This window comes from Triticum dicoccoides, chromosome 3B (genome assembly GCF_002162155.2).
Source record: "Triticum dicoccoides isolate Atlit2015 ecotype Zavitan chromosome 3B, WEW_v2.0, whole genome shotgun sequence".
Lineage (NCBI taxonomy): Eukaryota > Viridiplantae > Streptophyta > Magnoliopsida > Poales > Poaceae > Triticum > Triticum dicoccoides.
The window spans coordinates 795985480-795997441 of NC_041385.1; the positions used below are offsets into that span (position 1 = coordinate 795985480).

General features: G+C 43.8%; 1 protein-coding gene and 1 long non-coding RNA gene across 2 annotated transcripts; both read left to right on the forward strand.

Moving 5' to 3' along the window:
- Positions 1-217: 217 nt before the first annotated feature.
- LOC119282301 lies at positions 218-1640 on the forward strand. The gene is made up of 3 exons (XM_037562574.1): positions 218-388; positions 472-744; positions 1426-1640. The coding sequence occupies exons 1-3, from the start codon at positions 348-350 to the stop codon at positions 1604-1606; spliced, it is 495 nt and encodes a 164-aa protein (XP_037418471.1). The 5' UTR covers positions 218-347; the 3' UTR covers positions 1607-1640.
- Positions 1641-8593: 6953 nt separating this feature from the next.
- On the forward strand, positions 8594-9775 carry LOC119282302. Its single transcript, XR_005138691.1, has 3 exons — positions 8594-8710; positions 8796-8848; positions 9411-9775. It is a non-coding gene; the product is annotated as an uncharacterized LOC119282302 (long non-coding RNA).
- The last annotated feature ends 2187 nt before the right edge of the window (positions 9776-11962 follow it).

Below are 11962 nucleotides of genomic sequence, written 5' to 3' on the forward strand. Positions count from 1 at the left end.
GAGCAAATATGGCTATTCCTAACTGGTTAGACGCGCAACTCGTATCAACGCCGTCCCCTCGTCTTGTGGATCAGCGCCGCAGGCCCCACATGGACCCACCCGATCTTGCCTATTTCAATTTTTCTCAGCGCATACGGAGCGAATACAGGTCCTATCATATCTGGCATCCTACTTACGCTCGATGCGTAGCCTGTACTCGCCTACCCCCGGTCCACTACCCCGTGACCAGGCTCCCCCGACCATCCCCATCCACAATTCGAATCAGGCAGACGCGGCTGCATCGAGCGGAGGAACCATGCCCTCCACATCCACGCGCCTGGATCCCTAGGTTGCTTCACGATTCAACGATGAATCTCAGTGCGGATTCATTCACGGATCTCCTCTTCAGGTATCTCCTCGTCTTGTGGATCCTCTTTTTCGTTCTTGCGTTTTCTCCGGCAAAAATCTTCATCTTGCCATTGCCTGTGGCAGATTCTGTTCCCATCCGGTTGCAACAGAGGGCGTCCCAGATCTGGGATTGCTAGAGGGGGAGGAGGAGGAGGAGGAGGAGCACGAAGAGCGCATCCATCCTAATTTCCAGAACCATTCTCCTTCATCAAGCCAAGATGGAGAGAAATATGGTGCCACAGATTCAGGAACTCCTCCTCCTCATGCCATGCCAGATTTCTCCAACGTCCCATATATTGACGACAACAAAGAGACCTCGCCTGAATTGCATCCCACTCCAGTTCCGTGGACTCAAAGGTACTAGCATGTTGAATCTTCAGTTTCTAGTTTCTAGTTTTTTTATTGATGAATGTTAACATCTAGGCCTGTGGAAGAACATGTCAAATATAGCTGAAGAGGGGAAGTAGGCAAGCTTGTCAAAAGTTCGGACTTCATCATGGGCATTGACATATACATTAATAATAGATTGATCGTGTTCAGTTGATTGCTGTCAAAAGTTCATCTATTGGAGCAGATATAGGCTATTTGCAAAGTAGTGGGATGACGTCACAAGTCATCCATTTTAGTATCAGTTATCAGAGACAGCACACTTGCCCAAATTTCTCATCCATGTGTCAAAGAATCATGCAACTGGGCATGTGGTTACAGTAATTTATATAGACAGTTTTTTGCTGTCCTTTTTGGTCCATAGTGCTGAAAAAATTGGGTTGGGCATTGGCATGTACAGTAGCACATATTTAAGAGAGATGAAACTTTTGATGCTACACGGTTAAATCTTTTGGAGCACTTGGATTCAATAACTATATTTGACATGTACACATGAGGATACCCAACCTCATTTTTCTAAATTCATCATTGTGTTTTTTACAATGCAAATCAAACACTTATGATCCCAAGTCATCAGAATGGGCATATTCTGATTGTACTTGTCATATTTGTTTTCATTTCTTTTGCGGCTGACATCTCCAATATACGTAGGGTCCGACTTGGCAAAATTCATGACAGCCGTGCCACATTATCGAGAAGGAGAAGTGCTTTGGAAAAGGCCGTGAGAAATTACGCAGATAAGAAGTCAGAGTTCGTCGTCAAGCCAGAGATCAGCCAGGAATTTGATTCTTTGGCCGATGCTTATGACTTCTACAACCTATTCTTTGGCTGAAGTTCCAGAGGCCATGCCAGACTTCTGGCCTTCCAACTCTGTGGCTGGGAAGGTACTATCTCTCTGTCGCACACCTAGTTGTCTGTAAAATGATTGAACTGGGCGTGTGCTTTGAGTAAAATAGTAGTCTGGACCCGTATTTTATAAGCTTTCTCAGTTGGAAATTATAATGGGCATTGACTTGTACAGTAAACATCAATTGTGGAGGAATTCAGCACTGTCAATTGAAATTTACCATGGACATCGACATCCACAGCAAGGAAATTTGATATATTGATCAGTTATTGCTGTCAAAAGTTTGATTCTTTGGAGTAGATTGTTGTCATTGCGGAGTAGTTGGATAGATTTCAAGACCACTGGCAGCAACAGACGAATTTGTATAGCATGTGCCCATGATGTTACAAAATATGTCACTTATCGGTGATCATAAACAGTAATTGTACACAGTATGGGGTTGTCGAGGATGGCAAACAGTACATTATTCAAATTTCTAATTGTGCGCAGGAATCATTCAACTAGGCATTTGTCGGTTACTAATTTTCATAATTGACATGTAAAGCAATACAATTTTCAGAGAGATCAGTAATTTCTGCTAAAAGGTTTATTCTTTGGAGAAAATTGATATTATTTGGAGCAATTTTTCTTTGTTGTGTGCAAAGCAAGTACTAATCTGAACCCACATCAGAGTGATATGCACATTCTGACAATATTTTCTAGAATAATTTTTCTTTGCATTATTGTTAACAACTCTGAAATATGTAGGGTCTTTGACTCATGAAATCGTATGTGTAGAAATTGTTAAAGGAAACTTATCGGCGGCTGATGGTTGCATGGTGGCTTGGGTTACAAGATCAGGCCACAACTGAGCTGCATGACCAAGATATGCCTGTCATACCAGGAGCAACTATTCTATCAAGCTCAATGAATGTAGTACCGCGCAAGAGGGATCGAAGCAGGCCAATGAACATAAGAGAAAAGCTAGGTTATGATAATGCCAGCAAGCCAAGATCAAAGGTTTGTTCTATTTGCAGAGGTAAGGGCCACATCGCATCCTAATACCCCTCAAAGGGAGATGTACCAAAGACACAAAGGAAAGTCCCAAGGTGTACAAAGTGTGGCCTTGCAGGCCATGAGTGAATTTCGTGCTCGATAAGAATGTTCATTTTGTTGTCGGAAGATGAAATTGGTGTTACGAAAGATGTTGTAGGCTTTCTTTTGTTGTGCTGTTTTGAAAGATAAAATTGGTGTTGTTGGCTTTCTTTTGTTGTCGAAAATTAGGTTTATGTTGTGGCCCAGTAGTGAATATGTAAACTCGGAAATGTTATCCGGATGTGTAAAGTTAGTTGTGGTACTTATTTCAGTACAAGTGCAACTCAAATTGAACCTTTGATGTTCCTTTCTGCAAAAAATCTACTTATGCTTGTTGTTGTTCATATCATGATGTCACTAACATTTTATTTATTTTACCAAAAAATATTCATTTGCCATAGAAACTGTTTGTGCAAACTGAATCACATAATATACATAAGGATAGATCCCCGCATGACAAACTTTAATATAGCATGCCCGGTGCTTTCGTGTTCAAACACGAAGGATTTTACTGAAACGGGCGATTGCACAAAGATAGACCCCCACTTAATGAACTTTAATCCAACATACTTTACATAATTCACTGTGTGATTGCACAAGGATAGATCCTCGCATGACAAACTTTAATATAGCATGCCCGGTGCATTCGTGTTCAAATATGAAGGACATTATTGAAACGGGCAATTGCACAAAGATAGACCCCCACTTAATAAACTTTAATCCAACATACTTTACATAGTTCACTGCACGGTTACACAAGTATAGATCCCCGCATGACAAACTTTAATATAGCATGCCTCGTGCTTTCGTTTCAAACACGAAGGACTTTACATAATTCACTGGGCGATTGCAAATGGATAGATCCCCGCATGACAAACTTTAATATAGCATGCCCGGTGCTTTCGTGTTCAAACACGAAGGACTTCACTGAAACAGGCAATTGCACAAAGATAGACCCCCACTATGAACTTTACTCCAACATACTTTACATAATTCACTGTGCAATTGCACAAGGATATATCCCCGCATGACAAACTTTAATATAGCATGCCCAGTGCTTTCGTGTTCAAACACGAAGGACTTTACTGAAACGGGCGATTGCACAAAGATAGACCCCACTTAATGAACTTTAATCCAACATGCCCATTGCGTTCGTGTACAAACATGTAGGACTTTACATAATTCATTGGGCAATTGCATAAGGATAGATCGCCGCATGACAAACTTTAATATAGCATGCCCCGTGCTTTCGTTTCAAACACGAAGGACTTTACATAATTCACTGGGCGATTGCATAAGGATAGATCCCCGCATGACTAACTTTAATATAGCATGCCTCGTGCTTTCATGTTCAAACACAAATGACTTTACTGAAAGCACCGAGCGATTGCAAAAAAATAGAACCCCACTTAATGAACTTTAATTAGCATACCTGGTGCACTCGTGTACAAACATGAAGGACTTTACATAATTCACTGGGCAATTGCATAAGCATAGATCTCCGCACGACAAACTTTAATATAGCATGCCCGGTGCTTTCGTGCTCAAACACAAAGGACTTTACTGAAAGCGACGGGCGATTGCACAAAGATAGAACCCCACTTAATGAACTTTAATCAGCATACCTGGTGCATTCGTGTACAAACATGAAGGACTTTACATAATTCACTGGGCCGATTGCACAAGGATAGATCCCCGCATGACAAACTTTAATATAGCATACCCCGTGCTTTCGTTTCAAACACGAAGGACTTTACGTAGTTCACTGGGCGATTGCATAAATATAGATCCCCACATGACAAACTTTGATATAGCATGCCCGGTGCTTTCGTGTTCAAACACAAAGGACTTTACCGAAAGCACCGGGCGATTGCACAAAGATAGGACCCCACTTATTGAACTTTAATCCAGCATACCCGGTACGTTCGCATATAAACATGAAGGACTTTACATAATTCACTGGGCGATTGCAAAAGGATAGATCCCCGCATGATAGACTTTAATATAGCGTGGCTGGTGCTTCGTGTTCAAACACGAAGGACTTTACTAGAAGCACCGGTCAATTGCACAAAGATAGACCCCTACTTAATGAACTTTTTTTTGCGAGAAAACTTCCAATCTATTCATCTTCAATCGTGATAATACAACGGCACCAGAAATAATAAAAATTACATCTAGGTTCGTAGACCACCTAGCAACGACTACAAGCAGTGAAGCGAGCCGAAGACGCGCCGCCGTCATCGGCCCTAGCTCGCTGGAGTCGGGCAAAACATGTTGTAGTAGACAGTCGTCGTGCTAAGGCCCCATAGGACCAGTGCAGCAGAACAACAATCGTCGCCGATGAAGAGTGGCGTAGATCGGAAGAAACACAAAGGTAGATGAACTATGACCAAATCTGAGCAAATCCACCAACGACAGATCCGCCGGAGACACACCTCCACACGCCCATCGACGATGCTAGATACACCACTGGAACGTGGGCTAGGCGGGGAAGACCTTATTCCTTATTTAGGAAGCCGCCGCCGTCTCGTCTTCCTGAACAAGACACAAACCCTAACCAAACTTAAAGAAACAACTAAAAACAGAGACCTCCCATCGGCAAGGGTCGGGATCCACCGTGCCGCCATGGCCCTAAGACCACCAGAGACGAGCCTACTTAATGAACTTTAATTCAACATACCTGATGCGTTCGTGTACAAACATGAATGACTTTACATAGTTCACTGGGCGACCATACACGATCTGAATAGTTTCACTCCTAGCTAAAAAAATAAATGATACTTCATCCTAACTACTGCCAAATGGTAGTATAGATTATTAAGTGACATATGGCTGAATAGGGGAAAGTTCATCGTCGCTGCTAACTAGATGCTACTGGTAGTTCTTCCTCTTCCTCTGTTGTTGCTACTGCTCCTTCCTCTTCTTCTATTGCTGCTCTTGCTCTTCTTCTTCTTCAGATACTTGTCTGGCCTCTGTTATCTATGGAGCCAGGCTGAGGGCTGATTTAAGCTTTGTGCGGATGCGAGCCAGCCCATTGCGTTCATAACCAAACGCACATTTCGTGGCCCAACTGGGCCTGGTTGCGATTTTGTGGGCAACCAAACGCGCCCTTAATATATCATGCCTGGTATTTCGTCGTGTTCAAACACGAAGGAATTTACTAAAATACCATGTGCGGTCGTGTACAAACACGAAGGGCTTTACATAATTCACTGGATGATTGTACAAGGATAGATCCCTGCATGACAAACTTTAATATAGCATGCATGCCTGGTGCTTTCGTGTTCAAACACGGAGGACTTTACTATATAGGATAGTATGGTAATAGATCGTGCGAGTTCAACACTTCAATCCGATGTTGATGTTTTTTTCAAAAGGAGGATGTACCCCCGGCCTCTGCATCTGAGCGATGCATGCATCCATTTTATTAATTATTCAAAAACCCTTATAAAGGTAATACATCAGTAAGCCTGAAGCCACCATCTTGGCAACACCTGTCGCTACTCCTATCCCCGTGATGAAGGGATGTCGAATGTCCGAGTCTAATACCAAACAGACATCGTACCAACACCTAACATCTAATGTCGGATGCCCCATCCAAGCCATATACCTGGACTGGGTTACACACCGGTCCGGCGCACTTTCAGTGGTCACCACATGCGCACACTTTAATAGCCATCACCTCCTTCATCCATCGATCCATCCTCATATCAGATACTGACGCATCGACTTTGCCAGGCCTATCTGCCATATCGACGCCACCAAGCTGTCCACATGTCCGTTCAACCGATGAATGTCTCCAAAGATGACGCCCCCATGAGGGGTGACGACGAAGACGTCACCATCATCCGATCCAGGAGGACCCTCAACGCCTCCAACGAGGGCTACGACGTCCACGGCCGCCGCCGTCAATGATAGACGTTCTTCCCTGTGGTTGGGTGTGGACGAGGCAGCGAAGACCTGCCGGACGGAGGACCCTCGTCGCCGCCGTGCGGAGGGAAGCCACCATCGTCAGAGCCCTTGCGGATCAGAACACTGGTTAGGGTTAGGGTTCCTGGCATGTTTGCCTTCGGCGGTGCCCCTCACTCAAATCTGATGCGCGTTAGCTAAAAATATAAATATGATTTATATGACTAAAATCAAATAACACCAAATGAATTTGTCGTCTATAGAATTATTAATATATAAGAAACCATATTTGATCTGTTATTACTTTCCTTTAATTGAAAGAACGGGTGTTGGCTCGTAACTATATGTCAATATATGTATTAAGTACATATAAATCATATTGGCTCGTAAGCATGCGGAATTTTAATTACATGATATCGTCTTGGCTAGCGCCAAGTGCGATGTGAAGCAACTTTTGATTTACACCGTGGTCTATATCACAGAACAGGAACTTTGTATTGATGGAGTGAAGAACTTCAGATCAAGTTAATTGGAAAATATGCTAACTTGAACAACCAAGCATCCTTGGAGTCCTGAAATTGGTAACGAAAACAAGTAATTCACAAACAAGGTTGCCTGATTATAAAATTACCAGTAGTATACATTTACAGACCCTGTGCCATCATACATGTCGAATGTGCAGTGGTAGGGTTTTGTTTGTGACCATGCCTAACACTTCCACCTCGATTTGTTTTGTCGCCAAAGTTAAAGTTAGAATTGGGTGGGTTTGCCATGATGTAGATGAAGCTAGGGGGTGGATGGGCGAGTACATCGTTTTGGTGACCGAGCTCACTAGCGCTCGAATGTTTTGAAAAAAAATAATCAAACTAAAACCAGAACAAAATTGTTCAAATAAACAAGGATGTTATGTGTATGTGTGTAAATTTTTCAAAATAGTATCACATACAAAAAGGACAAATTCATGGCCTGGGATGATGAATAGTATCATGTGTTAAAAAGCCTTTTTTTTCACAACCCTCGTTTCAACGTATTTTACGCTGAATATTTACACACATGTGTGTTATGCCTTCGTGCATATCCATTGTTTTTAGAATTTTTTGAAACGTAGAAGTGTGAATTTTGATGAAATTTGAAATCTGAATTTGGAGGCCTCCATGGAGGGGCACGCCATCTTATAGTCGCCGATGGGTACGGCCAAAGGCAAGGGCTGATTGGTACGGCCAAAGCATGGGCGATATGCAAGTCAGTCAGAAAGCTGGTGCCCATTTAAAAATGAGATGACACGCTGGTGGTGGAGTGTCCAAGGGATGCATCTACCGGAGGAGGAGCTATCTGTTCATCAGTCCCTGTTCATCGCATGCAGTTTATCTGGCACATTGATTACAGCAAACGAAATCCAGTAGTCATCAAGTGTTAGAGAACTTTAGTGATATCATACACAGCACTTGATGTTTTGTGTTTGTATCAACATGTAACCACATGTACAGTGTAACGCTTTCACGTCTCTAACTATAGTTTATTTAACCAATAACGAAACAACAAGATTACTGGCTGTTTCACGTTATTGACTGCTTTGCTCATATACAAACATATTTAAGGAACATTAAGACATCTTTATTCATCACTTATAGGAAGAACTTTTAAATCCCATGCAACCAAGGTAGCTAGCCCACTGCCATCTCCCGTGTTCGATTTTTAAATCCCAACAAGGTTGTAGTACAGTTGATGCCTTGATGGTAGTACATGGCGGTCAGGAATCTAAAGGACATGTGTGTCAGGAACCTATAGGCCCTGGCCCCGCATCTGTTTCAATACGGTCTGATATACACACGCTAGCCCCTCATGTGAGGGTCGAATACCATGCATGGCTGACAATTTGATGGGCCACACTGATGGGACTGCATGCTGGATGGGTGGCGAGGATACAAGTTGTGCGCGCATAGTGTTAGACAAAATCCACGCCCCCTTCCGATAAAGCGTTGTAGTTATCGAGAATGAAGCTAGCCATGCAGAGGTGGATGAAGCAAAGGCTGCGCTGAGGGCCGCAGCGGAGGACCACCACAACCGTCCCGCCCTTGAGATATGGTGACGCATGCAAAGGGAAAGGTACATACACTAGATTAGACGCACAAGCATGTATTCACATCATCTCTACATTGTCCTGGATATATGATGTTCATTGCTCTTTCAGGCGGACGAAGCGAGGCATGCAATTGAGGTCGATTCATCAAATCTTGCACCCAGGTACTATACTAACTCCACTGATTTGATTACAAGTACCGAAGTATTCTTATTTTCAGCAGTTTCATAAGCTAGATAGCTCGATCGATCACGCCCCAAAAGCCTAAACATTACAGTATGAATCTATTCAGCGTTGGCCTGTTCAATTCTGCTGCAAAGATACATAGGGCCCCTTAATTGTTATTTCTGCATGCTACAAGATAGATTAGCTAGTGAGGAATCCAATAATATGTGTTTCTCTACTTGGAAGAACACTGTTTTTTTATGTATGTGTTTCGACAGTCCAAATTTATATGTCTATCTAAATTCTGAAGTGCCAACAGACCTGCGATGTGATTTTCGCCTTGCTTGCTTTTTGCTGCATAAGTACATAAGATCAGTACTTACTTCATCTTGCCACGTACAAGGTCTCGTGTTTTAACAAAAGACAAGATCTCATATAATGCGTTGCACAGATTAGCAAGCAATCCACTACCGCAGTAATATGTGTACCTTCTCTGTAGTTGGATGAACTCTGCTTTCTTCTTCTGTCATTTAACTGAGCCATTCACATGTGGCATTGCAGGTAGCATGAGTTAATAAATCTCGTCGACATGGACTCGATCGTGCGTGCCTCCAACTCCGGTGCCGCTTCTTCTCCAACCAGTACAGCCTGCACACTGCGTTTGCCTTGCCGTTTGATCCATGCTCGTTCTGCAACAAGATGAAGCTGTTATTCTGTCCACTCATGTCAATTTACTTCCGTCAATTCAAGAACCATAAAGTTTGAAGGGCTTCCCCTGCATTTTGCCCTTATGAACCATTAGTTATTGTGGTTTGCCTGCTCTCCTACATTCTTCTTTACAATCCTTTGTTTGTAACAGCTTCTATTTCAGACTAGATGTTTATTCTAGACTGTAAGCAAAATTGTCACGTTCAGTTTGTATTACGGTCTGAAGTTTGATCATCCATTTGTCATGTTCATGTGATCAAATAAAGCATGAAGCAGACCTTGAATTTGCTACTGACTCACACGTGTGCCCTTGTTGTCTTTATTCGGTAGAATTATTGGCCCTGAACTGAACCAATGGTTTCTTGTTGTAAGAATGATACGGTGTACTCCCTTCATCGACTGCCAGTCTCTCCTTTACTTGTACTCCGTCTCAAACAAGGCGATGTTTTGTGTGTGCGGTGAAGCAAATCAAATGCTGTAACGCAGATGACGGCCCGTTTATTTGCAACTCGATCTATGGCTGCAGAGGATGGTGTAATTTACAGTGGCCGTTTGACAGAAAAACCCTGAAGCTCGGAATTCAGAGATTCAGATTTATTATCACCACATAAACTTTATCGCGCCGCGAGGAATATCTATTGTTTGGCACATCAAGCTCGATCAGGTGCATGCTCTGTCTGTGCGATTGTCAATGCCTTCTGTCGCACCATTGCGGCTTCGCGTTTTACGAGCCTACATCATACCCATTGGCCGGCCGAGCTCGATATCAGTGCGTTGCTTAATTTCTTCCTAGCAGAAACAGACTCTTTTCATATTCGAGGGGACTCGTCAACATTCTGTCTGTAAGAAAATCGATGCAAAAAAGAAAACAGAAAAATCGAGAAAACCAAGAACAACAAAACTGAAGGAACAAAAGAAAAGAAAAAACATGTAAATCGAGAAAGAAACCAAGGAAAAACGGTTGAAACACAATAAACAACAAAAAAACTATTATAAAGAAACAAAAAGAAAAGTAAAGTAAAAAAAATGTCGTAGAAACCAGAGAGAACGCAGCCACCATCAATCGTCTCGATTGATATCAGATCAAATAAAAAAAAACAAAGATGGAACTGGGCTGTCCCAATGGTACACCTGGAGGAAAAGCTTTCATGAGAGGGCAGCATATATCTGGCTTAGGAGAGCAACTAATCAGGGAGTACTATTTTTCCCTCTCGCTAGGGTTTTTGTCCTCCCGAAGGCCATTTTATCGCCGCCGTCGAGATTCTTGCTTCCCTCCTCCGATCCCCCTCGGTTGCTGATTCGGGCTGATAACGGGGCGATCTGGTATCGCTGCCCGGCCTTGATCGACGCCCTGGGGAGAGAAGAGAGCTAGGGTTGTTTCGCAAGGTCTGATCTGCTCTTCGGACTAGGGTTCAAGATTGGCTGCGGGATGGGATCTAAGGCGGATGAGGCGTTTGGGTCAAACACCGCATCTGAGGTGGAAAAGATGATGGCTGAGCTAGGCCTCCGTGAGGAGGACCTCGATGATGTAGTCTTTGATGAAAAGCAAGCGTCGCCAGCAGCTGGCAGATGGACGGCGGTGGCTAGGGTTCACATTGACAAGCCGTATAGTCAATACTGGTTCTTCAAGAACATGCGTGCTGCCTGGGACTTGGCCCATGATGTGAAGTTTCGCCCGTTGGAGGATAACCTCTATACTATGCAATTTTTCTGTTTAGGCAATTGGGAACGCGTGATGCAGGATGGCCCATGGAACTTCAGAGGTAATGCGGTGGTGATCGAGCCGTATGACGGAATCACAAAGCCCACGGAGGTTGCTCTTGACACCATCAACATATGGATTCAAATCCATGATGTCTTGGACCTGTATGCACATCTGGTAAACCCTCTTGCAGCAAGGGTTAGCGAAGTCTTGTTCTCGGAGCCAATCACGCAAGATTTTGCTGGCAACTTCTACCGTGTGTGGGTAAAGATCAATGTACACAAGCCTCTGAAAAACGTTGTGTCCATGATCCGAGATGGAAAGAGGAAGATATATCGTGTGAGATATGAACGCCTCCCCTATTTGTGCACGGTTTGCGGGCACCTAGGGCATGTGTACAAGGAGCATGGCGATGGCATCCATCCTCCTTCTGCTCTGTACTTCAAGGACCTGAGGGCGACCTGGAGCATGAATGTTGGCACAGGCCCAGGAGGGGGCCGTGGTAGAGGCCGTCGTGGAGGACGGCGTGGAGGCCGCTCTGGCCGCGGGGAGAGGGAAAACAGCAAGGCACAAGAATCTGATGACATGATTGATCCTGATTTGGTCATGCAGGAAGCGGATGGAAACCGCAAACGTCCTCTAGACGATCCTCGGGGCGGGACTATGCCTGCTCAGCTGCAGTCGTCGCAGGACCCCCCCCCCC

Coding starts and splice junctions, on each gene's coding strand:
- LOC119282301 (XM_037562574.1), top strand. CDS start 348: ATGAATCTCAGTGCGGATTCATTCACGGATCTCCTCTTCAG. Junction 389..471: donor TTCACGGATCTCCTCTTCAG/GTATCTCCTCGT, acceptor TGCCTGTGGCAG/ATTCTGTTCCCATCCGGTTG. Junction 745..1,425: donor CCAGTTCCGTGGACTCAAAG/GTACTAGCATGT, acceptor CAATATACGTAG/GGTCCGACTTGGCAAAATTC.